This window comes from Mastomys coucha, unplaced genomic scaffold, assembly GCF_008632895.1.
Source record: "Mastomys coucha isolate ucsf_1 unplaced genomic scaffold, UCSF_Mcou_1 pScaffold20, whole genome shotgun sequence".
Lineage (NCBI taxonomy): Eukaryota > Metazoa > Chordata > Mammalia > Rodentia > Muridae > Mastomys > Mastomys coucha.
In genome coordinates, this window is record NW_022196903.1 from 131,034,254 (window position 1) to 131,062,184 (window position 27,931).

Genomic DNA, 27,931 nt, shown 5'->3' on the forward strand with positions numbered 1-27,931 from the left:
AGGCTCTTAACCGCTGAGCCATCTCTCCATTTTGGATTCCAATAGGACATTCAAGTTTTCACCACCTTAGGAGTCTGTTTCTAGCAGGGACTGACTGAGCTACATTTTCTAGTAAAGATACTCGAGGATGAAAACGCCTGGCTCTAGAAGGTGACCGATTCAAACAGGCATCCCTTATGCCTGTTCCCTTTCGATCATCCAGTGAACATCCCTGAACGGGGATCACCGCGGCAGTACCTCACTTTACCCCTTAACGGGTATTCTTGCTGGAATGTGAGTTTGTGACTTCTGACTTGCTTCCTGCCCTCTGTGCACCTGGAACTCTTGCCTTCAACTCCCGCCTCCCCGCCCCTTCTTCCTCTAGAAATGATGCGTGTGGCCCTCGGATCTCTCACAGAGTTCTGCACTCATCGCCACCTTTCAGATCCCTATATTTTCATTGCATGCTGTTTCTACTACTTAGAAGAGTCTCACCCTCTCTCCTAGACTGTTCTAATGCATTCCTTAAATTTGGGTCCTATACCATCAAGTGGGCTACATAAAATTGCATAGTGGGCATACGTAACATATCTACAGTGAATGGATCAACAAGGAAATAGAGAAGGCAAGTTTTTTCTTAATCACTTCATCTGGTGCCTTCACCCCTGCAAGGCAGGCTAAGAGCCGTCTGGCAAGTTAATCATGCGGACCGCGGAGTTCGACTCTGACCCTCTCAGTTAGTGTTCTGGCTGTACCCTCTAGCCTACCATGTAGACTTGGTGACATCACTTCCTTTCCCATCTGGCTCAGTTGTTTTACCTCTACACAGTAATCACAGCACTAATGTCTTAAAATAATTGTAACAATTAGCAGAGAAAAGGAATAAAGTGCCCGAGTATTCCAAAAGCAGCATCTACTATTAGCAGGAGCTGACTTCCTTCCAAATCAAGCTCATCGGCTTTTCCTTCTGCAATCCAATTGCTTCCAAGCCTCCCCTAAACTCACAAAGTATTCGCAAAAGAATTCCAACAGAATTTGAAAATTATATTTTTTTATTATATCACATAAAATGAAGTCAGTTACACCAGATTGTTCAAATACATTGGTGAATTAAAACCTTCGATGCTTACAAATTTTATACATACTTATATGTATACATATAAATACATACATCGTAAAAGATATATATTTTATTCTAAAATAAAGTGCCCAAATCTCAGGATATGGGGCAGGAAATGAAGAGAAGGATCATAAACTCTTGGCAGTTACATAATCCTTTGCCAGCCAAGCATTCACTTTGTACACATAGCTCGTTCACAGAGAGTGAATTTTACTCACCCATTATTTTTCTCAATTCTCCCATGTGAACTAATCTTACCCAAAGGTTAAAAGGTTAACAAGGCATGTGGCCAACTTACTGAATCAGAAGCTGGCTCTTTCTGAATGCATGGGATTCTGCCTTGGCTTCTGAAGAGAAGAGAAATAGCTAAGCGTCATAATTTTCTTATTTAGAGGGCAACCTTCCCGCTAAGGTGCTAATAAAGTAATATACAAACCAGGAGGCTCTAACTGTAATTCCCTGCTGACATGCAGTGAAGTCAAGCTCAGTACAAAGACTCCTGGTGGGTTTGTTTTTCTTTTTTATCACCCAGGCTTGGGGGAGCAAAGCCATGGCAGGGTATGAATTGTGGGCCTTGTCTCTTTTGTTATTAAGAAAATAATAGAATAGTGTATGTAAGTACTGCTGTAGATTACTGAAAGAATCAACTTGAATTGAAATGGGCAATTACATCACAAAGCCAAAGTCAGTGATAACACTACAAACTAAAAATAAAATAAAGTGTTAAAGAAAAGCGGCATAATTTAAAGTAAGATAATAATAACAACAATTTTAAAACCCTCACTTCAAATGGGAACTAGAATTCTGTTCCCCGTTCTAATCGCTCAGCTACCCTCCTCAAGTTCTCACCAGACAATCACAAAACCTTATGGTGACCTTTGTAGTCTTCCACAAGATACAGAATCTTAAAATGCCTTTGAAAAGACTTCAACTTATTTAAGCACGGCAGTGCTGCCTAAAATTAGCCTCCACGAATCCAGCCACTTCAGTGTCTTTGGTAGTTGCATCTTCAAACTACATTAGCACGGATCCTACGCAAGCAGGGAAGGGAGAGACTGTCCCAGCATGGAGCTGCAGAAGACACTCGAGAATTTCCCAGCATAGAGTAGATCGGGACTCTGATGTTCCCCAAACTCAGAAAAAGGAGTAGAATATCTTGGCTGTGGTTAGAGGGGGGCAAAGGAAGAACCCGGAAGGCTTTCCCACTTTTCAGCACATCTTGGCAGGGCCTCTAACTGCTGATTTTGGTGAGCATCTTGTTAATCGCTTGCTTGACGTGTGTGGTGGAGCTGCGGCGCCTCGTTTTGCCCTGCACCATCCTCCTGCGACGCACCTCTCGACAGAGCTCATAGAACACCTCCGTGATGTTCCCTTCTCCCGTGCAGGCGGAGCATTCATAAAACGCACACGCCAGTTCCGTTGCCAGCTTCTCCCCTTCCTCTGTACTGACTTGTCTGGAGTGGTCCAAGTCGGCTTTGTTTCCGACCAAGATGAGAGTTACGTTTTTGGGCTTTTTGATTTCATCTAAGATATTCTTCAGCGGCAGCACTTCTTCGAAGCTCCCGCGATCGGTGATGTCGTAGACCAGCACGAAGCCTTCTCCCCAGCGCATGTGCCCTTCCCTCTGGATGGTGTCTTCCTGTGGACAAAGAAAAGAGCTGCAATCAGGAGACCTGGGCCTCATCCCGAAGTGCACAGTGTTATTGCCTACTAATCCCTTAATTGCATTGCCTCGTATCCGTTTGTTATTAAATGTCTTGGCTGTTTTCCTGGATGAACTTATTTTCTTAATTAGTTTAGAAGGTAAGTACAGCTCACCCCCATTTGTCTTAATAGCCTTCTTGTTCAGTTTATAGAACATTGATAACCCTAGGAACAGAAAAAAAAACAGTAATAAACTATATAAAATCTACTGTTTAAGCTTGAGGACTAGGACCCCCCATCCCAATGTTCTAATCTGTGTTATACATCAGTAGCGATCATAGAAGTTCTCCTGTGGTGATCTCCACGAGAGGAGAACGCACAGTTTGAAGATGCGGCTGGGTCTAGAGGTGCATGCACGTGAGATCCTAGTACTTGGGGGGCAGAGGTAAGAAGAGGTCATGTTCAAGCTGGTCTGGGCTACATAGTGAGATGATGAGACACTGTGTGTGAAAAGAGAGACACGGAGTGTGAGAGGTAGAGGAGAAGAAGAAAGAGAAGAGAAAGAAAAGAAGAAAGAAGAGGAGGAAAAGAAGAGGAAGAGAGGAGGAAGAGGAGAAGGAAGGAGAGGAGAAAGAAGAAGAAGAGAAGATGAGAGGGAAGGAGAGAGAAAAAAGTATTGCTTCCTTAGGTTCAATTGTCTTCTAAAGGCTTCTGCCTCTCTTGGCGTGCTCAGTGCTGTATGAAGGCCCATGCATAAGGAGGGAGAGATGACAAGGAAAGGATTGTAATTACTTTCTGAGAATTTCTTTCATTAAACACTTTAATTCAAGTCCCTTTGAAGGCCACGGGTCATTGCTATAGCACCATGGAAATGGCTGCATCCAACATCACTCCCGTGGTTGTTTCTGTATTTAGCAACGGAGACTTAACTGTTTCTGTAAGACATGATCTGACTAATGTCAAAGGCAATTTGCAATGTTGAAGGGACTGTCTCCACATAATGCGACATGCGACACACACACAAGCCTGTGTGGTGGTCACAGAGAGCTGGAACGCACTTGGAGCATTTCAAAAACATGTTTGGTTTTGAAAACCTATGAATACATTGGCACCCCAGTCCCCCAAATATAGAGGAGGTGTCTACCCTAGGTGATCTGTGACTACTGCAATAATTCTACCTTCTTGAATACCTTCTGGAAGCACAGGGTTGCTCACACGAGGATCAAATTACATATTATGTATCAAGTGGCCGGATAATGGGACATATGAGTTTTTAATCATGTAAAAGTCATGTATAGAAAGATATGTTAGCTTTTTAAATACACTGTACATATTTTACATATCTCTTTTTTATTGACGCAGCAAACACTTGGCTGAATTCTTACTCACCTGGCCAGCGGTGTCCAGGATCTCCATAGATACAACTTCATCGTCGATGGTTGCCTGATGTCGGTAGGTTGATTCTAAGAGAATGAGAAAGGCACATGTGAGATTTAATTTGATCCTTGAAGTGAAAAATTAGGTAGAGGAAGAGGACTCCTGCCTTCGTGGCAAAGCTGGGGAGTGGGATCGGGTGTGGCAAGGAGCTGTCCAGAGAAGAGAGGATGGAAGACTAGACAAAGGAAAACCATCGAATTCTGCAGAGCTTTCTGAGGGCCCGACCTCGAGCCCGCTGTCTGCTTGCTCCTTTATCCTTTCCTCAGGCTGAATCTTGTCCTGCAAGGCCAGCCCTCTAGGGCTCTTTTCCATTTAAATTAGACGAGGTCTCTGCATTATAAGATGAAAGAGGCATTTTCCGTGCAAAATATATTTCTACCTTGATATTCCTATAAGTAATTTTTTAACATAACAGTCTTTTGTGTCTCTTCCTAACTTTAACCGTGCAAAGATCCTTGACATTAGAAGGGGGTGGGCAGGACAGAGAGCCCAGGACTTAGCTGAATAAAAATGGTAAGCTTCCAAGATGGCTGCTTTCTTCCTCTCCAAGGTGGCCATGTTCCTCCTCTCCCTCCTGACCTAAGGCAGAAGCCTAGGAGCTTAAAACAAAGGCTTTGTTCTCTCTCATCAGTGGGGCACTGCAATTGGCTGATAGGTCTGACAGGACAAGTCGCATCAGGACATGCTTATGCAACAGCTGTGAGGCGATCAGCATCCTATCCTTGTTCAAAGTAACCAACCCTAAACGATGGGAGGGAACCCGCCTCTGCTTTGTAGGTGATCATTCTCTATGTCTGCTGCATTCTCTATGTCTGCCGTATGTTTCTTCACCTCTAATAAAGGCCGGACTTCACTGGCTGACTTCCCATGGCTACCTGTTACACTCAAGCTTTTCCTGACTTTTATTTCCTTAAACTTACAAAATAACAACAACAACTCCCAAACCTGACCAAGACCCCAAGACTATAACAGGTTGAGCACTTGATATGAAACTACTGGGGACGTTGAGACACTAACAGGCAGGTGGCTGAGCTTGTATTTGGTTGGTGGTGAAGAATGGTAGCCCAAAATATAAAGGGTTTGAGCAGATGCAAGGGATGGGATAATAAGATCCCTCCATCATCGTGTCTGGTCAAAACTGCCAATAGCAGTTGCCCTGTACCTGCTGCAGTTGCTGGGTCCACAGTGGAGTGGTCCCCAAACCCTGAAGGGATGAGAAGATGGCAGATACAAGATGCCTGGGCAGTCGTGAATATGACTCTCACCGTGTAAGTGGAATGGGAATCAAGGCAGAGTCAGCTAGTGTGGCCGTATATGAAAGCTGCAAAAAACTAAGACGCTGAGAGTGACGGACTGAGCTGGTGATGGGCACGTGAGGGATTTCCTCAGAACGTGTTAGTAGCTCATAAGAAAGAAAGCTTGGTTTGAAACTTTCAGAAGAAATATAGATAACATATCTATAAATCTCATTCTTTATAAAATGAGCCCCAGTAGTGAGAATAAAACCTATAGGGGTGTGGGGACAGCAGAGGTTATGATATCTAAGAATTTCTGGGAACAAGAGTCACTGAAAGTCTTAAGAGAAAAATATCCAAAACCATGTACTCATTGAATTTTAGAGATATTAATGACTAAAAAAAAAGGGGGTGGATTAAGAGAAAAACAAAATACACACCCTATGAAAGAACATGGTTCAGTTAACGTTGGGTTTCTTTATTAGAGATACAGAATTCAGGAAATTAGTGGCATAAACAAATCAGTGCGCCTGTATTAGAAGCAATCAAGCATTGCAATTCTAGATGATTCTCCTGTGTCCTTCAGGGTGAAGTGGAGACAAACATTAAGGGGAAGATTACCTAACAAGCCTTTCTGTAACAGAAAGGTAGGGAAGAGAAACTGTGAGCTAAGTACTCAGTTCTAGGAGAGGGAAACCAGAACAAACAAGAAATGATTCAAGGAGGATTCATCGAGACCCAGCTCACATGCCAACCCTGCTAGCAGGTGGCATGAAAGCAACAATGAGAAAGCAGAAGATGAAGAAAATCGTAGGCTCATGCTACATTTGAACATAAAACTGAGAATTCTAACTCAAACATTTTCCATTGAGGAGGCTGGACAGACAGCAGGCCATCTAACACATTACTAACTGGGTATTTCTGCATGGCAATCACCAAAGCATCTAATCAAACAAGCCTGGAGTTGCCTCTTTTGGGGACCAGACTCTTCAGCATACCTCTCTACCTTCCAGACTGCCTGACTAACCATTCCAACAAATGACCAGTTGACCTACCTTCTTCCCTCCCTTCCTCCCTTCCTTTCTCTCTCCCTCCCTTCCTTCCTTCCTTCCTTTCTTCCTTCTTCCCTCCTTCCCTCCCTCACTCCCTCCCTTCCTTCCTTTCTTATAGGACTTTGCAGCCTTCAGAGACCACTGTCCTATTTTCCTGCAGTGAACGATGGTCTATCCAAGGCACAAAAGCCAGAGAGGAAGCTTGCAATGGGCAGGGCTTAGCCATCTTGGTGACATTCGTGCCGTGAACAGTCACCACAGAAGCTCCACAGCTCACACCTCCTCTGAAAAGCTGTCATTTTAAAAATGAGATGACATTCAGCCTACATGAATAAACGGCTTTTGCATCTTGTCCCTCTGCTGGAACTCACGATCCATACATAAGGATTCTCATCTGAAGAACGAACATTCTGTACCACACTCTCTTCTTTGCTGTGACAGGGTGTGGCTTGCTGGGACCGGATGCTCTGAAATGCCACTTATAGCAGCTATTGCTTCCAAGTGTTTCCTCAACCCTTTCTTCTTGAGTCTTTTGGCTGGAGGAGAGGCCCAGCTGGCTGCACACATACTAGGCATCCACACCCTTTCTGCTAGGCTGTTCGGTGCCTTTTGTATTGACTTCCATTTTTAAGATGACTGACATTCACCCTGCAGCCAGGAAAACAGAAGCCCCAGCATTCATCCATCTCTTTGCACCAAAATTGTCCCAGAGGAAATGACATTGTTCTCTGTGGCTCCCATGGCAAATGGGCTATGGGTCTCAGCTGCAAAAGGCCACCATAGGGGGGTGTGTGCACAACAGAATGAAACTCGTTTGAAGTTCTGTGATTCTTTGGCTGTTTGTTAATGAAGTGAAAGGGACCAAATGCAGGAAATGAGGGAATGTCTGCTACAGACACAGCAGCGGGTGCTGGACCAGCTTCCTCCAAGATGAATACTGTTTTCACACTGTTCTCCGCATATTTCGCTCATATGTCTTTCTGTCATTATGAACTCATTTTCTCTACATGCAAGACCATGAAAATATTCCCTCAAGAAGTAAAATATTGGATATGAACCAGTGAGCTTGTGTAAGATGATTCTAACAAAACACATACATTCTACTCTGTTTTAAAATTCAAAGAAAATCTGGGCATAGTGGGGCCAGCCTGGCCTACATGGGGATATTCAGAGACCTTATGTCAAGAAAGAAGGAAAGAAAGAAAGAGAGAGAGAAAGAAAGGAAAGAGAGAGAAAGAAGGAAAGAAAAAGGAAAGGATAAGATAGAAAAAAGAAAATAAAGGGTACACATGTGTTTGGACTGTTCACATATTCTCTATTTTCTTTATACTAACAGGAGTGGAGCCTCAGGCCTTTCTTTGAAGCCCTGTGGGTATATTTGATTAGATCGATGGCCAGATGCATTCAAAAAGGTCTATTCTAAAACAAACGTGAGTTTCATAATTGAATTAGGTATATTAAAATTATCTTTTAGATTCCTGGGGATGAAGGAAAATGACTTAAAACATGCATTCAGGGGCCTGGAGAGTAGGTGGCCTAGGGGTTGAGGACCCCAGAGGACCCCAGTTTGGCACTGAACCCTTACTTCAGGTAACTGACAACCTCCTCCCCAGGTCAATCAGGCGCCTCCAGCCTCAGACACCTGCAGCCATGGGCACATTCTACCCCCGCAACCCACAGCTACCACAAGTGAAAACAAACCCTTGGACAGCATGCATCCCATGACATTTCTGTAAATAGGCCCGCATTTTGTACACTCTGGTAAGGTTGAACACTCAGAGCTGTTTGTGTGTGGTTAATCCTTGGACAGAGCTAGCTGCTTTGCACATTTCGACACGTCAGTACGGTCACGTGGCCCGTGCAGTGACAGCAGCAGTTAGCAGTGTGGCCTTACACTAGAGCGGAAATTGCTCTCTGAGTTGAATTCTGTTGCTGGCCGGACTGCAAACCAGTCATGTCGTCTTAGATGAAGATTCACTCCTCTGGCCCTGTTGGTCCCATGACTGCCTCCCAAGTTCCTGCTGTATGCTACTGAATAGCTCTGAGATGTGGCTGAGCTCTTCTGCGCGCTTCAGAATCCAGTTGAGAGATCTTGCCTCTCTGCTTGAGCCTGTCCAAGCCCAAGAAGCTCCAAGGCAGGCAAGATGAACCAAGCACAGAGTCAACGAGCCCGGGGGAGGGGGGGATTAAGCTCCAAGGCAGGCAAGATGAATCAAGCACAGAGTCAACGATCCGGGGGGTTTGTTTTGTCTCCTGACTCATTCCCTTATTCGTTCCCTTAGCTCCGCTTTACTCTGTGTAAGGACAGCAACCCATCACTCAAACACAATGTGCCACATCTTTGTCCCAGGACAGTAGTGCTTGACACTAACAAGCACTCTTCCCCTCTCTTCCTATCTCCAGGCCTCCAACACGGTCCCGTCAGCAGGAACACACACAGGCACACACACAATTATGCGTTGTAAGCCTTTCTCTGTGTTCTTGTGTCTGAAAACATTCTTGGAGGGTAACGTGACTCTGGAAGTCAGGGATTCCAGCTCTTGATTGGGACTAGACATCTATGGATTCCGTTTAGTCCACAGCCAGAATCTACCTCCCACCATCCAGGTTGCTGCTTCCTGATTAAAAGGGCCACATTCCCAAATCTGATGAGCTTCAGGGGTAATTCTTGGTGTTGCTAACAAAGCAGGGCTGAACTCTGGCAAAGAATCCACTGGCGAGATGAGAAAAATTTCAGGGAAATGAAAATCATTCCATATAAAGGATTGTGGTTATTTTCTGAGACTTCATCTTTCAAAACACGAATTAAAAAAAAAAATTCCTTCTTTGTGAAATGGGTACAGTTCCCCTCACTTACCCTCTGCCCCTTGCTTGCACCTCTAATTAGAATCACCATGATAGATCCTTTTGTAAACAAATTCAATGTAACACAACAGCAACAAAAACAAATAAGAGAAACACTGGGCCAGAGAAGCCTGGACGTACTGGCCACTGTAACCGTGTGCTGGTTGGATACGGTAAACTAGACGCAAACCCAGCTGTCCCTGGAAAGAAATTGTAGTTTAGGAATTGTTTCCATCAGATTGGCTTATGGACATGCCTGTGAGGCATTGTCTAGATTGCCAACTGATGTAGGAGGACTCGGCCCACTGGAGGCATTGTCCGTAGGCAAGTGGGTCTGAGTTGTATTAGAAAGACAGCTGAGCAAGCCACGGGGAAGGCTTCTGCTTCAAGTTTCATCTTGATGTCCTGCCATGGCTTCCCTCAGGATGGACTGTAAGTGGGACACGTACGCCAAATAAACTCCTCACCAAGTTAGGCCAAATAAACTCCTCACCAAGTTGCTTTTGGTTCTGGTGTTTATCGCAGCAGTAGAGAACCAAACTAGGGCAAAGAGAAAGGTGTTTGCTTTATAGGATTGCTTCAGAGCAGTAACTACTCCGTTCTGTCGATATGTGGAATGGTGTTCGTAATTTCCAGCTTCTCATGAAATGACAACAAAAGTCCAAAATCAAGAAACCCACTTCCTCATGTTCTGAGGAAGTTACAGAAATCAGAACTCTAGAAGACAAGCCCCTACTCCCTTCCCTTTCTCCATCAAAAACACACCACTCGGCTTTTCAGTGTAGCCATCTTGGCTGCTGGATGTTTTCAAGTAACCATGAGTTCCACAAAGATCCAGTCTTTTCTTATGACAGTAGGAACTTAAGCCCAAGAAATGCTAATTTCTCTTGAATCCTATGAATTGAGGTTTCCTGTATGCTGGGGAATTAACAAGTTTTCAAGGCTCACACCCACACAGATCCCATCTCCAGTATTCGAGCTAATGACAGCATCACCTGCCAATGAGTCACTGTTTCTCCTATTTCTCCTGAAGGTGGAGGAAGGCTCTGGCTGCTTAGCAGCCAGGTCCTCTCTGAGAGGCACAGCACAAGGTCCCTCTGTGCAGTGCCCTGCTTGCTAGGCAAGAATGCCTGCACTTCAGGTAACCACTCAAACTCATTCCTGTTTATAGCTGTTACTGTTCTATATGAAGAAGACAAAAGGAAAAGGGCTCGCCAGCCATGACTGGTTACAAACAGTAACATCAGTTATTAGAGCACAGCTAGAGAGAGTTAAAAATGTCATGACTGTTTTTTGGGATAAGCGTCATCTTTTGTTGTGATATGTAGATAAGATGGAGAATAAGTAGCTTTAAGCTAGACCACTATGAATCATGGAAAGTATCAGATCATTACTATAAAACATATGCAAATGAGAAAAATACTACCTGAGGGAGCATTTACATAGTTGGGGAAGACGATAGATAATGGCTCCCTTTTAAAGCAAAGTTCATCTTTGCATCCAGAGAAATGACCTCAAACTAGCAGTACTACTATATTTGTAAGTATGCTGAAAAAAATCTGATGAACAAAATATTTAAAAGTATCTTTCCTCAAGAAATAATTGTTCCTCTTCTCCTTAGTCCTTATGTAATATCGGAGAATGTACTAGGAAGAAAATTATCCATCAAAATATACTTTTTGTATTTTTCTACTGACAGAATTATTCTATAATGCATGCTTATAAAACAATTTTAGAAATTTGAAATTAAATTTAATTCTTCCTTTTATACTTAAGCCAGGGAAGTATTATATTCCAAATGTGGGTCTTTTTAAGTTTCTTTTCCTACTTGTATTAGAAAGGTATATATTTAGATAAGCAAAATCAGAAAATATCACCTTGTATTCTCATTTCATTCAGTAACTAGTGTTACTATCTTGGGATATAATCTTTTTCTCCTGAATTGTCACAGAGGTATCTGGTGATGTTTCTATCCAGATACACGTCTGGAAAATTACAATTCCGTATTTACTAACAAAGTCACTTGCAATAGTCTTTTAAAAGCAAAGGCAGAAGAGGGTCTGCTAAAGTGGTGATATGTTGGATTCCTGTTTAAAAGACTGAACATAATAAAGATTTGAGTCTTCAAAACTAATTTATGATTTCAGCCAGTTCCAATCAGTCATGCCATGCTTTCACAGACTCTGAAGATCGACCTAGAGAAATGCGCCACAGAGAGCTGCCAGCACAATGTTGTCAGAGAGCAGAGGCGGAAGATGCACATTCCCACCCATCACAATACGGTGTGGAGAGTGGATGGGCTCATGCTCCATACTGGCTGAGTGATGGGAGCACACACTGGGTGTCCAGCAATGGAGGTCAGACAAAGGAACTGTAGACTCACAAGGGGATGCCTTGATCACTCATCCACAAGAGCAGAGACATCACATCTGCAGGAAAATGGATGCGACTGGAGACGATGGTAATTAGCAGAAATTAAAGCCCCTTCAGAGACAAATCTCATACATTTTTTCCTCTTTTGTGGTTCATTGGTTTTATATAGATAAATGAAATCATATAAGTGTATACGGCATGAGAGCAGAGGCAGAGCTGTCCAGAGGAATGGAGGGAATTAAGAGGAGTCATGGGTGATTAAAAGAAAAAAGTGGGGAGAGGGAGTCTGGGGGAGTCGGTTCAGCATACTGCACATGCCTGTGTGAAATGTCCCTAGGCAGCGCGGCCCCGCAGACACAGCACACACAATGAAAATAAAGAGAAATAAGGAGTTAACGTAAACAAAGGAGGATGTCATTGGATATTTAAACTGCATCTAACTAAAAATTACTTGGTATCTGAAGATGGCCTCAGAAGTCCCATGAGAATGTCGGAGTGGTGTGTAACTAAGGAAAGGAAATCTGATGGATGATTCACAAACAAGTACTGAGTCCATGCCTCCTCTCTATCACTAAAATAAGTAAATAAGTTCCAGATAGACTCTAAAGTAGAGTGCTAAAGAAATCAGTCCACTGAGCCGCATCTCCCTTCCTCACTCGTTTCCCATCAGCACTTGTCAGTGGCCTGCTATGGTCATTTATTCTCCAACTCTTTTCTAGAGTATGAGGTCAAAAAAGCAGAGTCTTGATGTGGAGAGATGACTCAGTGGGTGAAGTGTAGGCCTGGGATTGTATCCCTAGAACTCACATAAAAACCCAGGCATAACAGCACAACGCTGGGAGATGGGGGGTACCAGATGGTAGGATCCCAGGGGCTGGCCAGCCATTTTAGCATAAATGGTAAACTTTGGGTTCAGTGAGAAATCCTGTCTTGCAAAATAGGGTAGAAGTAGAAGACACCCAACCTTTAACGCCTATGTGCATAAGAGCACAGTCCTCAGCCCCAGATCAGAGTTGGATAACTGCTTCATCTTTAGCACCTGACACACAGGGCAAATGCGGGGAAGGAAGTTCATAAACGTGCAGAATGAAGGGCCTACATATGCAAAGTGCGGGAGGCAAGCTTCCTTTTTAGCAGAACGTGCAGTCCCATGCATGACACATTTGCAGGAAATTGCCTGTATGAAAAATCAATACTGTGTACAGTGAATGTACACCAAGAAGCATCCAGTCAAAACAGTGGGGCTGCCAAGATGGCTCAGTGGGCAAAGGGGCTTTCTGCCAAGCCTGAGGAACTGAGTTTGATCCCTGAGACCGCATGATGAAGTAGAGAACTGACTTCGGTCAGTTGTCCTCTGACCTACACACACACACACACACACACACACACACACACACACACACACACACATACACACACACAAAATTTAAAAAAAAAGGACAAAAGGGCCTAGGAATAGTCTTTATCCACTTTAAACACTTATTTCTGCCTTCTTTACCCACAAACACCACTTGGTCTAATCTTTGGAAGCTAAAGGAGCATGATAAGGTTTCTGCTTACACTTGCTCTGCATCTGCACACAGATGTTTGATCTTACTGTGATATTCTCTTCAGCATAACTTTTTGTCCCACTAAATGCTGCCTGTGTTAGCCTTTCTCCCAGGAGGGCCAAGCTGCGTATTGGATGGGAGAGCGAGCATCCTACTGGCCCATCTGCATCTCCTCTGGGACGGATTTTACTTTTCTCCACTAAGTCCTGCAGGGTTAGAGGCTTAGGACGGGACACAATGCTGGCCTCTAGGAGGGCTTTGTGCTTGATAACATAAACATTGTGTTTCCAAAACAGCAAAAAGGGGCTTATCAAGGGTGCGACAGACATGCCGTCCTCTTTTGAGGATCATGAGCACATTGGAAGCGGGAGAGGTGAGGATATAACGTGAGGAGGTGAGGATATAACGTGAGGAGGTGAGGATGTAACGTGGGGAGGTGAGGATATAACGTGGGGAGGTGAGGATATAACATGTGACCTACCGAGGGTTGGATCGTATTCCCAGATGAACCGTTTGGTCAGAAATCTCACTACAATAGCTGTGGAAGAAAAAGAATAACATGTCAAATGTGAGGTCTGGCTGGAGTTCTTGTCCTCCTACATACACATTCACCATACACAGTATTTCCTTGACAACAAGCCCAATTCACCTGTGATTATTTTAATACATTTCTGATACACATGGTGTCCTCAGACTTGGATGGTGTTTAAATAAGCTTAGATTTATTCTTCTTGTCACAGGGTTAAAGCTCAATCAGTATATTGTGAAATTACTCACACAGAAATTCCAACAAAGCCTTTAATTCAGAGCCACATCACAGGTATCTAGAGTTTGTGTATTAGTAGGGTTTGACAAAGGTAGGTTGAAAGAGACCACCATTACAGAAATGAAAAGATACAAGCTAACAATGTTACAGAAATGTAGCTATGCAAAACCAAGAGATAGGAATTCTAGAAGTTCGTCAGAAAGTCACCATTGAGGACTGGAGAGATGGCTCTGGTTAAATGTGCTTGCTGCTCTGGTGTGAGGTCCTGAGCTCTGATCCCAGCACTCATGTTAAAAGAGCTGGTGTGGTCATGCATGTCTGTATCACCAGGTATGTGGGATGAGGAGACCTGAGACAGGAAGATCAATGGCATTTGCTGGCTGCCTTGTTCCAGGTTTGTTCAGTAAGAGAGTCTGTCTCAAAGAAATACCTATAATCTCTCCATTGATCTGCCCTTATTTTAGGCAATCTGGATCATCTTTAGCTGGAAATATAGGGTTAAAAAAAGAGAAGCGATTGTCATCCATGATGGCCCACACCTATAATCCCAGCATGGGGAGGCTGAGGCAGGAGGATAGTGTGTTTGAGGATGCCTCGGAATACACAGGAATTTCCAGGTTATCCTGAGCTAAAGAAATAGTCCCTATCTTAAAACAAAAACAAAACATGCTTAAACAAGTGGACACTATTGTCGTGAAAATTGATGGGACCCATGTCAAAGAGTTGTCCTCTTTTGCAGTTCCTAAGAGTGGTTGTTAAACTTGAGAAAGTTTCTCATGGAGACTGTCACAGATACTAAAAATAGACAAAGAATATTGGATCCTTTCCCTGAAAAAAAAAAGAAAAAGCACATTCATACTATATCACAAATAATTGCAGGAAGCTCAGGGTCTCTCTGAAGACCCTTGATGGGGTCTCTGGGACTCTACTGAACTTCACTCAGAATGGTGTCTTATTAATTCAAAACATCAATTAGATCTTTATACTAGATCTTAATTTTTACAGAAACGCCCTGAATGAGTTGTTCATAGATACTCCTTGATGGCCCAAAGCTAACTAGTTGAAGGCTGCGGCTTTTGAGTCTGTTGTCGCTTTTAGGATCAGCAGAGATGCGGGCCTCTCTCCCAGTGCGTCCTGTGGGCTGTCACGGTGTACATTGCAATGTAGACTTTGTCAGACAGACCACAGCCATATGTGGCTTCACTGTAGGTGGCTAAAGAGAGAAAATAGCAATATTCTTTCTTAATTTCAGAGTGTGAGACTTAACTTGAACCAATATATGCCCGGAGCTTGCAGGAGCATGGCCGCCGACCCTGTCATTCTTCCCACAGGGAGTATGTTTGAGGTTTCAGCTGAGCCCTTCATCTGCCACAGAGAACTCTCTTGAGAATAAGGCTTTAATTTTAAAGTCAATTTCTTTGTATGTATGAAGCAATTAGTACAGAGAGATATCCTTCCCTTTTAAAAATAATCCATGTTAGCCCTGCATGGTGGTGCATGTCTTTAATCTCAGCACTTGAGAGACAGAGGCAGGTGGATCTCTGAGTTCTGGGCCAACTAAGGCCGCAACATAGTGAGATCCTGTGAGTCTCAGAGCTAGCCAGTTTAAAAGGCTCCATCTTTAGTTAGAATGCATATTTTAACTCTAAAAGCCAATCTATAAAAATGTTATCTGTAAGGAATGACTTATTCAAATGAGCCGCTTAAGAAATGTAACTGGTGTTTCTCAATTCCAAAACCATTTAAAATTTAATCATTTTTCAAAAATATTTCTGAACTATATTAGACACTCCACTGCCTTTCAAAACTCAAATATACTGAACATAATTGCGCCATTTGAAAACGCCTGGGCCTGGCGATAGGTTTTGAAGCCATAAGGAAGATGAGTAAAAGACATTCCGGGCTGGTGATTTTTAATATTTGAAGGTTTTGAATATACATACACTAATTTTACATAACGTAACTTTGTCCTTCAGCTGTGGTCACTGGGAGTGTCCCCAAAGGCATGCCTGCTTCTCCATATATTCACTTTTCTTACAACAAAGACCTGTCACTCTCTTAACAAACTTATGACTATATTATGTAATATAGGAGGAATTTGGATGTGTCAATTCCAAAGAAACTTGCAGCATTCATAAAAACATACATGGGGCTGTCAGGATGGCTCAGTGGATAAAGTAGCTTTTGGCCGAAGTTTCCTGACCTGAGTGAGTCTAACCCTTGGATCCTATGGTGAAAGGAAAGAAACAGCTTTGGAAAACTGTCCTCTGACATCCACAAGAGCGCCATGGCATACACATGTGCACACACGTACATACATAACAGACAATGACAGCAATCATGAACGTCCACAAGAGTGCCATGGCATACGCATGTGCACACACGTACATACATAACAGACAATGACAGCAACAATGAAGAACAACTTTCGTCTACCTCTAAGACATCACGTTTGCAGCTTTCATCTACCTCTAAGACATCACGTTTGCAGCTTACGTCTACCTCTAAGACATCACGTTTCCTGCTGACTCCTGCGACACTGGCTGGCTTCTCACTCTCAACTGTACAGGATGATCTTCTTTAGGTAGGCAGCGTGCATGTGCTGAATCCACATAATCAATTTAAACTGTGCCAACATTCTTTCACACAGCTGCATACGAGTGACTATTCTCAACAATAGGAGCATGCATTTAAAAAATGAATCTATTCAAATACATATAAAGCACACAGAAATCAGCTATGCATTCTTTAGAGATGTGCTTTCAAGGTTTTTTTTTTGATAGGTTATTTTGGGTAAAGAGAAATTGATATATTCTGATAATATTTTAATTTGATTAGCATAAAGAATGAAAACAATAATACACTTGTGTTATTTTGTCTGGCAAATGTTTTATTATCCTCTAAACTAAATCCAAGTTTCAGTGATGTTCAGTGATAACCACATTTCAAGGGTGGCCAGTATAGATATATTACAAATTTTATTACGGAATATGATTTTTCTATATGATCTAGCCTACTCTATCTCGGCCCCCACCCTGCAGATTTCATTTCCTGCTCATTATCAGTTAACATTGTTACTTCCTCCCTGTTGTGGGGCAGCCTCTGTTTAATGTAGCCTAACAATGCAGCACATATAACATCATTGTCCTAAAGTCTCCATTGTTTGAGCTGAACCTTATTCAGAGTCTACTCTGTGTTGGCATCTGCTCTGTCTAGAAATGTCCAGGTCACAATTCAAAACGTCATGCCTGACCTCATGATCTGACCGTCTAGGAAGAAACTGGATAAATTCAAATGACAACTAAAGTATGTAGTATGCCAGAGAGAAGAAATGCCCTGAGGTAGAATGCCCACGGTGAGCTAGGGAGGATCTGCCCTTGATGGGTCTGAGTGATGGATGTTGTCTAAAGGAGTGGAGAGGGTAATTCTCTTTGTTAAAAGATTTTTTTTTTTATTTTACATGTTTGCATGTGTGTGTGTGTGTGTGTGTGTGTGTGTGCACATGTATACCACATGCATACAGCTATAGAGCAGAAGATGGCACTGGATTCCTGGAGTGAGAGGCAGCAGTGAACCACCTGATGTGGGGACTGGGAATCAAACCCGGGTCCTGTGCAAGAGCAGCATATGCCTTTAACCAGTTGAGTCCATCTGTCCATCCCCGTGGACCCTGTCTGGTGAGCAATATCTGACGTGCATAAGGGACAATGCTTGAGGGGAAAATGTTCTGGGCGGGAAGAGGAGCAAATGCAAAGGCCCCGAGACCGGAGAGTGTGGGTGGCTGGCGTGATCCAGGAGCGTGAACCAGGCCAGTGTGCAACGGTGAGCACGGTTGGAAATGAGGCAGTTTCCTCCCGTTGTCCCATCATGCACTGCTGCTCATGAGAGAGCGACAGCTGCATAGCTACCACAAGCACCCACCACTACTAAGAGGAACAGGACAACTGGGGACTTATACAGCTATTCTTATTACTGCTACTATTGTTGTTATGTGGCTTGGCCATTTCTTTAGGAATGCATATTCCGTGAGAGCATGGGATTTGTTTTCTGGCATCTAGCGTTGCTCCTGGCAGACAAGATGATAGTTGCTGGATAGATGAAAGACAAGAATCAGCAATGGCAAAAATGACAACTCACTCCTAACAGAGAAGGAACAACCAAGTATCGAAAGACACTGCAGAAAAACCAGCCGGACAGAAGTCCCGATAGCACTGTGCCGTCTTGAATAAATCTTCCCTTAAAATGTGATGAGGCTACAGGATGTCAGGGGCTCCGGGAGCTTGAGCAGAGCCATTGTCAAGCCTGCTGACCTGTGTTAGAGCCCCAGAACTCACACATAAAGTGGAAGAAGAGAGAGAGACAACTCCACACAGTTATCCTCTGACCTCCACATGTGTGCTATGACAGGCGTGCAGTGGCACACACACGTGCACACACACTAATGGTAAACATTGAAAATGCCTTTTAAAGGTTCGTGGTAAGAGATGGGGGTGTCACGCCGTGGTAGAGTACTTTCCTAGAATATGCAAAGCCCCAGACAGAGTTCCCAGCACTGCCCACCCCAGGAAAGTCACTAGAAAAATCAGCCTATTTTTTTTTTTTTTAACTTTCTCCACCCCAACAATCTTGGGCAGAGTTGTGAGTTTGCTTGTTTGCTTGTTTGTTTTTCAAAGCACAATGTGACATCAGCAACCTTTGCCTCCTACAGAGGTCTCTTACAAAGACTTTTACAGTTTTAAGTGTTCTATATAAGAAATCTTTTTTTTTTTTTAAGAAAGAAATAAGCTGATTCAGCCAAGTGCAGACTAACATTGATATTTACAAGTGAAGAGTCTGATCCAACAGCTACACAGACAGAACCTCCTCATGCCACCTTTTAGGCTCCTGTTAGTAAGCTTCTGGAGTGACTTGATGGGCAGTGTCTGTCCTGTAGTGTCACAGACAGGATGCTGGTAAGCTCCTATGGAGAGGTGATTAATCAGCCCCACAGGGCTCTGGGTCCACAGTCAAGGCTAAGCAACAAACTGACTGAACTCTCAGCAGCATGGGTCAGTAAGCATTTACTACAGAGCAACAGAGAATACTGCTGTACTGACGGGCCGAACAGAACTAGCCATGCTGATGAGGCCAAAGGATCCACAGGTAAGTGTCGGAGGAAAGATAGGCATGCAAGTGTCGAAGATACCCAGGTCCAAGTTTTAAATATGCTCATAGTTAGTTAGTTAGTTAGTTAGTTAGTTAGTTAGTTAGTTATTCGTGTGTGTGTGTGTGTGTGTGTGTGTGTGTGTGTGTGTTTGCACGTGTGCCACCAGGTCCAAGTTTTAAATATTTTATTTATTTATTTATTTATTTATTCCTTCATTTATTTCTTCTTTCCTTCCTTCATCTATCTATCTATCTATCTATCTATCTATCTATCTATCTATCTATCTATCTATCATGTGTGTATGCATATGTATGTACCACACAGCACATGTGACATTCAGAGTGCAGCTTCCTTCATCCATCCATCTATCTATCTATCTATCTCTCTCTATCTCTCTATCTCTCTCTCTCTCTCTCTCTCTCTCTCTATCTATCTATCTATCTATCTATCTATCTATCTATCTATCTATCTATCATGTGTGTACACATATGTATTGCCACACAGCACATGTGACATTCAGAGTGCAGCTTGTGGCAGTCAGTTCTCACCTTATGCTGTGTAGGAGAATGTCTTGGGGTCCTCAGGTTGGGCAGGAAGTGCTCTCTCCCCTGAGTCCCCTTGTCAGCCCTCAGTCAAGGTTTTTATAGCCACTGCTGCTTCCTGCCTACCACATGGTCACCATGTGCCCCTTCTGAGTTGTGGCCACCATCTTGCTCACATCCCAGGGAAAACCCTTGGTCTAACTGAGGTTCTAAGGCGACACCTGCACTACCTAACTCTTGTAGTCGGGAAAGGTTTGGTTATAAACAAATAAACCCTTGTTTCCATCCTACAACCAGCAAGACCTTTGGGAAAACATTTAAAGTTCTAAGACTACATAATAGCACATTGCTTTGTAATGGCTTTTACACATTTCCCTAAGTACTGTCAAAAACAAAAAACAAAAACAAAAACAAACAAACAAAAAAACCCCAAATCTGTCATGTAGTTTAAAACTACATAGGAACATTATAATACATTTATATGGGGACATTATAACAACTTTACATGATAACATTATAAATAATGTACTTATTTATAGTAAGCCCCAAGTATGGAGCTTTTGGAAATGAGACTGTACCCACAAAGTAGCTCTCTTCCCAACCCTCTTCCTCCTCAGCACCGTGATCATTTAACTTCAGTACCAGCAAACACCCGAGGCCATAGTACCTATTGCCAAGCCCACATGAGTTTCGAGATCAATACGAAATGCTTCCGCTTTGAATTTATGATCTGTAGTTACAACTTCACAGTAAAACAGGCAATAAAAACAATCATGAGAGAAAGATGCAAGAGTTTTCCTATCATTGCTCATCTCACCAAGCACAACCTTAACTGAAACAGTGTCATAAACCTTGTGACGAAACAACCTTAAGAATGCAGCGATATCATTACCTGCTCCCATTTACTGAGTATGCCCCATGTGCTCAGACACTGGGCCAGACTCTGCAAGCACATCTTCCCTCCCACTTGTTTGTGGCAGGAGAATATAGATTATATGGCTATGGAGCATGAAGAAATTAAAGCTCAGATCACTTACACTTTTCTTTTAAAGTTTTTATTATATTTCTCTCTCTCTTTCTCTCTCTCTCTCCATCTCTCTCTCTCTCTCTCTCTCTCTCTCTCTCTCTCTCTCTCTCTCTCTCTCTCTCTGTCTCCCTCTCTCTCTCCCTCCCTCCCTTGCTCCCTCTCCCCATCCTGTGTGTGTGTACCTGAGGAAGCAAGAGAATAACTTCTGGAAGTCAGCCCTCTCCTTCCACCCTATGGGTGGTGGGGATTGAACTCAGATTTTCAGTCTTGGCAGCAAGCACCTTTACCCACAGAAACCATTTTACTAGCCCCACGTTTCTTTCTCCTATTAGGTGGGACTTTCAGCTTCATGATCCTCAGTTTTTCAGCCAATCACTGGGTTTCGGATAAGAAGGATGCTACCTGAGATTGTTGCCTTCCTCCACGGTCCCTCTGGATGAAAGCTCTCTGGATGGAAATTTCCAGAGGATGCTGTGTGTAAGTTATAAGCACAAGTGCCTTTATACACATGCTCACCTACATACTTTGTTCCATCTTGGAAAAACAACCATGTGGTTTGGTTTTGCTCAACACCGACGTTGTTACAAGACTATGAAGATGATCAAGCCTGATATATCTCTAAGAAAAACCAGTTTTCTAGACATACGTTTGAGTACGTATATTTCTCCTCAGTGTGGAGCAAAGACGAACTTTTGACTTCGGTGACCCACATGACATAATACACACATGGGCAATGGGACAATCCTCCCATAATGCTTCGTCTCATCGTCTTCATTCAATTGACTTAATTTGTTTCTCTTGGGGTTGAGTACCAAGAGCACCAAGGTGCAGAGTGGAGGGTGCTCCAAAGTCCTCTCGTGCCAGCTTTATTTTAACTTGGCTTCCTTAAAAAATTATGACAAGCTGAGAACTAATCAGCATAGTAATTAGACATAAAGACTAGGATGTCATCACGGGAAGGATGAGAGAGGACACAGACACAGCAGACTCATAGACAATGTCGGTACACGCCAGGCAGTGTGTCTACCTACAGTAAGGGCTGGAGACGCCATCTCCCATTTAAAATGCTCCCTGGCCTTGCCAGGACATCACTTCCTCTACTGTGGCATGGCATTGCCATTCATTTGTTCTCTTTACAGATTAACCCAACTATGTTATAAATGTTTATGTTCCTATGCCCTACCAACTGTAAATGATCCTCCTTAACCCGTAGATGAAGCCTTGAGCAATTCACCTCTACTGGAAATGCCTGATGTGACAGTCATATCACATTTAAGGAATGGATGAGGGTACAAGTAAAACCTTAATCAATCATTGCTTTTGAGACCACTATTGGACATGGCCTGTATTCTGGTGTGCTCATAATGTTCTTCAGAATCATGCTCGTTAAGGAGGACTTCTGAAGGGACTCTGGCCAGCCCAGCCTGGCAAACTTGGCTCTGAAAGGCCTTGCCTCTCTCCCCAGTTCCCTCTGCCTTGCTAAAAGCCATTAGATTGCATTCCAAAAAGCAAGGCCTCTTTCCTTATTTGGCCATTTTTTCCTCCTGAGGGTGACTACCAAGGTCCAGCTATCAAAGTACTGAAGTGCAGCAACCAGCAGCCCCTTGGGCTCACCTAATCAACATGCCCAATTACAACTAAGCACCTCATCCTAACACGCGCTTTCCCATTTTACCTTTATAACCCGCCGCCTTCCCATGGGCCACATCATGTCTGCCGACTCTCCATCCAGAAGCAGTCCTTTGTCCTCTGGGACAAATTCCCCTCCTCCTCTCCTTGCTCCCTTCTTCCTTGACCTTGATCTTCTGTCTTTGTCTCTGATTCCCTGCCCCCTGCCCCCCTGGGACAAATAAATCTCTGTGCTGAGAACTTGGTCTCAGAGTCCTGAGTTGAAACTCTTCCTTCTCACTTTCTAGGTCCTGAAAATATCTATGAACCCTTTCTCAGGTTCAAGCCCTCCTTCTGATGCCCATCCACTCTACCAGCTTTGCACATCTGATTGGTCCAAACTGTAGGCCCCACACTGCTGTTAGCCTTATATTCCTCAAAGGTTTTTCAGGAAAAAAAAAAAAACATAAACAAGCATTCATCACAATTCCCACTGAAGATCCAGGCGATGCTGCTGGTGGATTGTCATGCTACATTATATGAAGCTAAGCTTCCACTCATTAATCGAATAAACTGTTGGAGTGTACACACTCCCTGAATAAGGCATTCGAGGGATTCTGGGAATGCTTTCAATACAACACCAAAGGCACTTTCTAATCATTCAAGGGGAGTCAAGCACAGATTGGATATAGATCACAAGTGAATTTGTTTATCATACAAAGTCTTGAAAGTAGGAATTAATGCTCCTACTTTATACGGAAAGAACATGATCAGAGACTGATGAACTATCTTCTTGCAGGGCAGTTAAATAGAGGAGCTGACTCTGAACCCAGTGATTTTGTTAAATCTCTAAGCATATGCTTTTAGCAATACACAATAATTGCCACTATATCTTAGTATTTCCACATATGACTTAATTCTACGTGGTTGAGATTTTTCTTCTATATGAGTGTACACCCTATTGAGAAGCAGGCTCTGGGAATCGCATTTTTGGTTCATGACGGGATTTCTTCTTTACTGGAGAAAATCACCATGACCCAAAACCATGGCAACACAGCAAGAGGATATAAATTTTGCGAAGCAAAGGGGAAACTTTAAGATAAGTAAGATTTTTGCTTTTCTCTTCAAAAGGCCATTTATTCAGGCAGCATACCAAGCAGACAGGAAGTACGTAATGGTGTAGGTATCGAGCGAAGCTCAAACAGAGAACACAGTGAGCTGATATCTCCTGGCCAGTTTCAGGGAGAAAGAAAGAATGCCAGGAACCACCTTAGGCAACCACCTCAGCAAAGAAAATATCACATGGCTTTTATTCCTAAAGACTTGAGAATTTGTGCTCTTGCATGCTCTGGGAAAACTAAGAGAGAGGTGACGGTGGTGGGGAGGTCAACAGAGACTATGACTTTATCCAAACTAGACTATGACCCAAGTCCTGCTGTCATAGCATCCCTGTTACAAAAACTGAAGAAATTGCTGCTCCAGAGGAAATAACATTCATGTACTAACGTTTGTGTTTGTCAGAGTATGAAACACAAGAGATGAACCTGGAGTCACTTTATGAAGGGCTGACTGTGACACTTCTGCTCTGGCCTAGAGTTAAAGGGGCAGGGACTGGTCATTCGCTATCTATATATAACCTTTGGTTGTTACACACATTCGAGCTTATCATCACAGCAACTCCTCCTGTGATAGATAGTCTGTGTACGCTCAGCCCATGGAGTGGCACTATTAGAAGATGTGGCTCTGTTGGAGTAGGTACGGCCTTGTTAGAGTAGGTCACTGAAGGTGTGGGCTTTAAGTGCCTCATCCTAGCTCCTTAGAAGCCAGTATTCTGTTAGCAGACTTCAGATGAAGATGTAGAACTCTCAGCTCCTCCTGCACCATGCCTACCTGAAAGCTGCCATGCTCCTGCCTTGATGATAATGGACTGAACCTTTGAACCTGTAAGCCAGCCCCAACTTAATGTTGTCTTTATAAGAGTTGCCTTGGTCATGATGTCTGCTTACAGCAGTAAAACCCTAACGAAGAGACAGGGTCAAGCTTCAAACTCATGGAAATCCTCCTGCCTACACCTCCTGTGTTCTGGCATCACAGACATATACTGTCTCAGTCTTTCACTCTATAGAATGTACCTCTTTCCTTCACTCTGCACATCAAATTAGAATAAATCGCAGGGCCAGATCAAATCCAGCCACCTTCTTGCTCAGGACCCATACAAACGCATAAACTTCAGATTACAAACTGAGCATCTCTTCCCCTTCGCCTGTGCCTTTGTTAGTCTCGGGTCAAACCAAACCCCCAAATTTCATTTTCCTCCTCTCTCAGGCTCTGTGCCTGCTGCAGTTCTTCTCCTTGAGACCTGGGTCGTTTCTCTAGCCTATGTCCCGTGTGCACTCCCTTCCTTAGGATGGAGCTTTCTGTCACTGTCCTTAACTCCTACAAGAAACAGCAGTCGTTATGCCTCTGGGGCAGAATTAGTGATGCTCCAGCACAGAGTCTGGTATGGTTGGCCATGCCGACCGACCTAGGGCAGCTCTTTGAAGCTTTGGGTTATCAAGAACTGGCAGTGGTCAAGATCGATAATGTGCTAGTTTGAAATGTCTTGGACTTTGCCAAAAGAAAACAAAAATAACTTTTGAACTGGAGGTAGAACAGTAGCAACTGCATGATTCAAAAGTCAGAACTTAAGGGGAAAGTCTCACAGCAAAGATATAGGTACAGATAGCACATTGCAGATGCATTTACTGATAACTAACTCCAGTCCTTTAAAATTTGTTTAGGGTTGGAAAGATGGCTTAGCAAAGTCTTTGCTAGAGAACCATGAGGACCTGAGTTTGGAACCCCAGCACCCACATGAAAAGCTGGCATGGTGGTATATGGCTATAACTTCACTACTGGGAAGGCAGGGACTGGTGAATCTGCGGAGCTTGCTGTTGATCAGCCCAGCTTAATCAGTAAGATCCAGATCCAGTGACAGATCCTATCCTATCAGAAAAAATAAGGGGGCAGGGGTGTCTGGAGAGATGGCTTATAGCTTAAGAGGAGCTGGATCTCATTACTAGCAGCCAGATGGCAGCCGACAACTACAGTTCCAGAGTTTCTGATGCCCAGACATGTGTGTAGGCAAAATACCCATACATGTGAAAATTAAATTAAACAATAAGATGAAGAGAGATTACACTGGCCTCAGTCTAGACTCCACACACATGTGCATGCACAGCTGTGTACTTACATGCCCCATTTTCACATTTATCCAATGCACAGTTACTGAATATCATACAAAGTACCAATGAAAGCAAGACAGGAGATTTCACAGGCAAGATGACTTCATATTAGAGCTAAATTGTAAACAGAGGCTTGGATGAGTTGAAGCTTGCCGACTTCTAGAGAGAAAGTCAAGTAGACACTTGTCATGTCTAATGCTGTGGATGCAGAAGAGCCAAGTTCAGCCAGGAGTCACATGTTCAGAGATGGGTCGAGTACTGTGTGGGTGGAGCTATGCAGGTGTGTCTGGGGAAGGGCTGTGAAGTTCTCTGAGCCCAGAATATATTGAAACTCATATGTCACATCAAGGAGCTTGGGTTTAATCTGAAGTTCATGAGCACACACAGAAGTTCCTGGGTATAAAGATGACAGGACCTGACCTGGTCCAGAAAGGTTTGTTCCAAGTATGGGAGAAGAATGAATCCAAGGGTTCATTATCATGCTAATGACAACATTAAATAGAGAGTTCCATCTATCCATCCTTCCATAACACACTTGCTCACCCATCGTCCTTTACGCTTCCATCCATCCATCCATCCGTCACACAGTCAATGTATATTTCTTGGCTGGCTACCCTATCATAGTTACTGTCAAATGCTGTCCCATAGCTGCTGGCTCTGCAGCTGGAGAAAGCTATCCTTGTCATCAGCCCATTCTGCTGGGTTGCAGATGTAGTTGATGAGGGAAAGATGCTGTAGCTGATTTAAGGGAAACAGAGACGTCCAGAATGGGGTCCAGAGCGGGGCCTCTTCATAACTCTGGTAGCCTCCCTCGCTTCCCATGTTTTCTACCTCATCTCAAATTTCTAACTTCACTCTAAGAGTGAATGGATCCAGATCAAAGCAGGCATTTAAACGATCTACTGTTTCTTAGCTGTACTCTCTGAAGTGCCTCCGCGCCCCACCCGTTATCAATCTGGCCCCTTTCTGTCTTTCCTGTGAAGGTCAAAACAAACTGACACAAAAAATCCTTAAGTCTCATAAAAATAGAAACAGGACCACGTAATGCATGTGTAAAATGAACACAGTATCAAGACGCACACTTTATAAGGTAGGGGTGGAAATTCAAGGGAAATTAGATCCAGATGGGCTTGAAGATTGGCTTTGAAATGTCTGTTCATTCAAGCCTGAAAATGTGGGCTTGTCCTGCATGCTGAGATTAGCAGCCCCTCCCAAAAAAAAGAGTTCTCAGGGAAGTACAAGTGTTCTGTGAAAGGCTTTTCTTAATACAGTTTCCAGGAACTGTTAGAAAACACTCTGTTTATGAAACCCTAGCTCTGGACCCTCACGTCAGTACATTCAAATCCTGGGTATTGACTCGTTCCTGTGGAAGTGGTGAGGGAAGGATCAATTGGATAACGGCAACTGCGCCTTAGCGTAGGACAGATGAGGGGGAAAGAGTTTGGAGGCTTCAAATTCCCAACATAGATGACAAGAAGTTTGGGAATACTTATGAAGATCGCAAAATGACAGCAATAAGCTTCTCAAAAGTAAAAATCAATAAGTAGGATTTACTGGCAATAGATTATTGCTCAATTGGAACTGAGAGAACAAAGAAGGGATCAATGTGGAATATTGGAATGAGGTCACTAAGTTTTGCTTTTGAATTTAAACTTAATACATCAAAATGCCAGTCAAAATCTACACATTCATGATCCAAACTTTCCAACAAGCTTTAAATAAATCAAAAATTATTATTTGCTTTAAATGATAAGAGTAACAATGAAGAGATAAATGTCAACTTCCCACAATGGGGTTTTGTATTTGTAATTTTCTGGTTTGTTGCATCTTTGTTAACGGCACTGGGGTTCACTAGGATTGCCTGCAAGGAATTAAGTAGTTTTTCTGTTGCCAAGGGATTTGAATGTAAAACTGGGTTTTTAATGTTTACATTTTGCTGGAAGGGGAAATGCATGTGGTATTAATGTCTATTTTCCCCTTCTTGAGCTTATAGCTACAGAGCAGCCTAACCCAACTCTCCTCCACCCATCCCTGGGCCATTACTGTTAGTCATTTTAATTATACACATTGTTGCTACCATTGTCTGAGCGAGCATTCTCTAATCGATCATTTAAAGAATAAAACACACAAAGGATTTCATGGTTTCTTCTGCATCTTCTCCCAAGTTTCAACCTAAGATACATTTCCTCTTTTCAATTTTTATTTTATTTTATTAATGTGTGTATATGAGTGAGTAAGTGTGTGGATGTCTGGATGTGTGTGTACAGGTCTCTCTCTCTCTCTCTCTCTCATTGTGTGTGTGTGTGTGTGTGTGTGTGTGTGTACATGCACTGGAATGGTATGTGTGTATGTGTGCATGTGCAGGAATGTTGTGTGTGTGTGTG

General features: G+C 43.2%; 1 protein-coding gene across 2 annotated transcripts in view; it reads right to left on the reverse strand.

Moving 5' to 3' along the window:
• Positions 1–1,010: 1,010 nt before the first annotated feature.
• Positions 1,011–27,931, reverse strand: part of Rerg (RAS like estrogen regulated growth inhibitor) — a 106,759-nt gene continuing 79,838 nt past the window's right edge. For both annotated transcript variants that reach the window (XM_031383698.1, XM_031383699.1), the window contains exons 3-5: positions 13,716–13,772; positions 4,133–4,206; positions 1,011–2,738 (exon numbers count right to left, since the gene is read on the reverse strand). In XM_031383698.1, the coding sequence (XP_031239558.1) occupies positions 2,331–2,738; positions 4,133–4,206; positions 13,716–13,772 (539 nt within the window). In that variant the 3' untranslated portion in view covers positions 1,011–2,330. The remainder of the gene's footprint in view (positions 2,739–4,132; positions 4,207–13,715; positions 13,773–27,931) is intronic.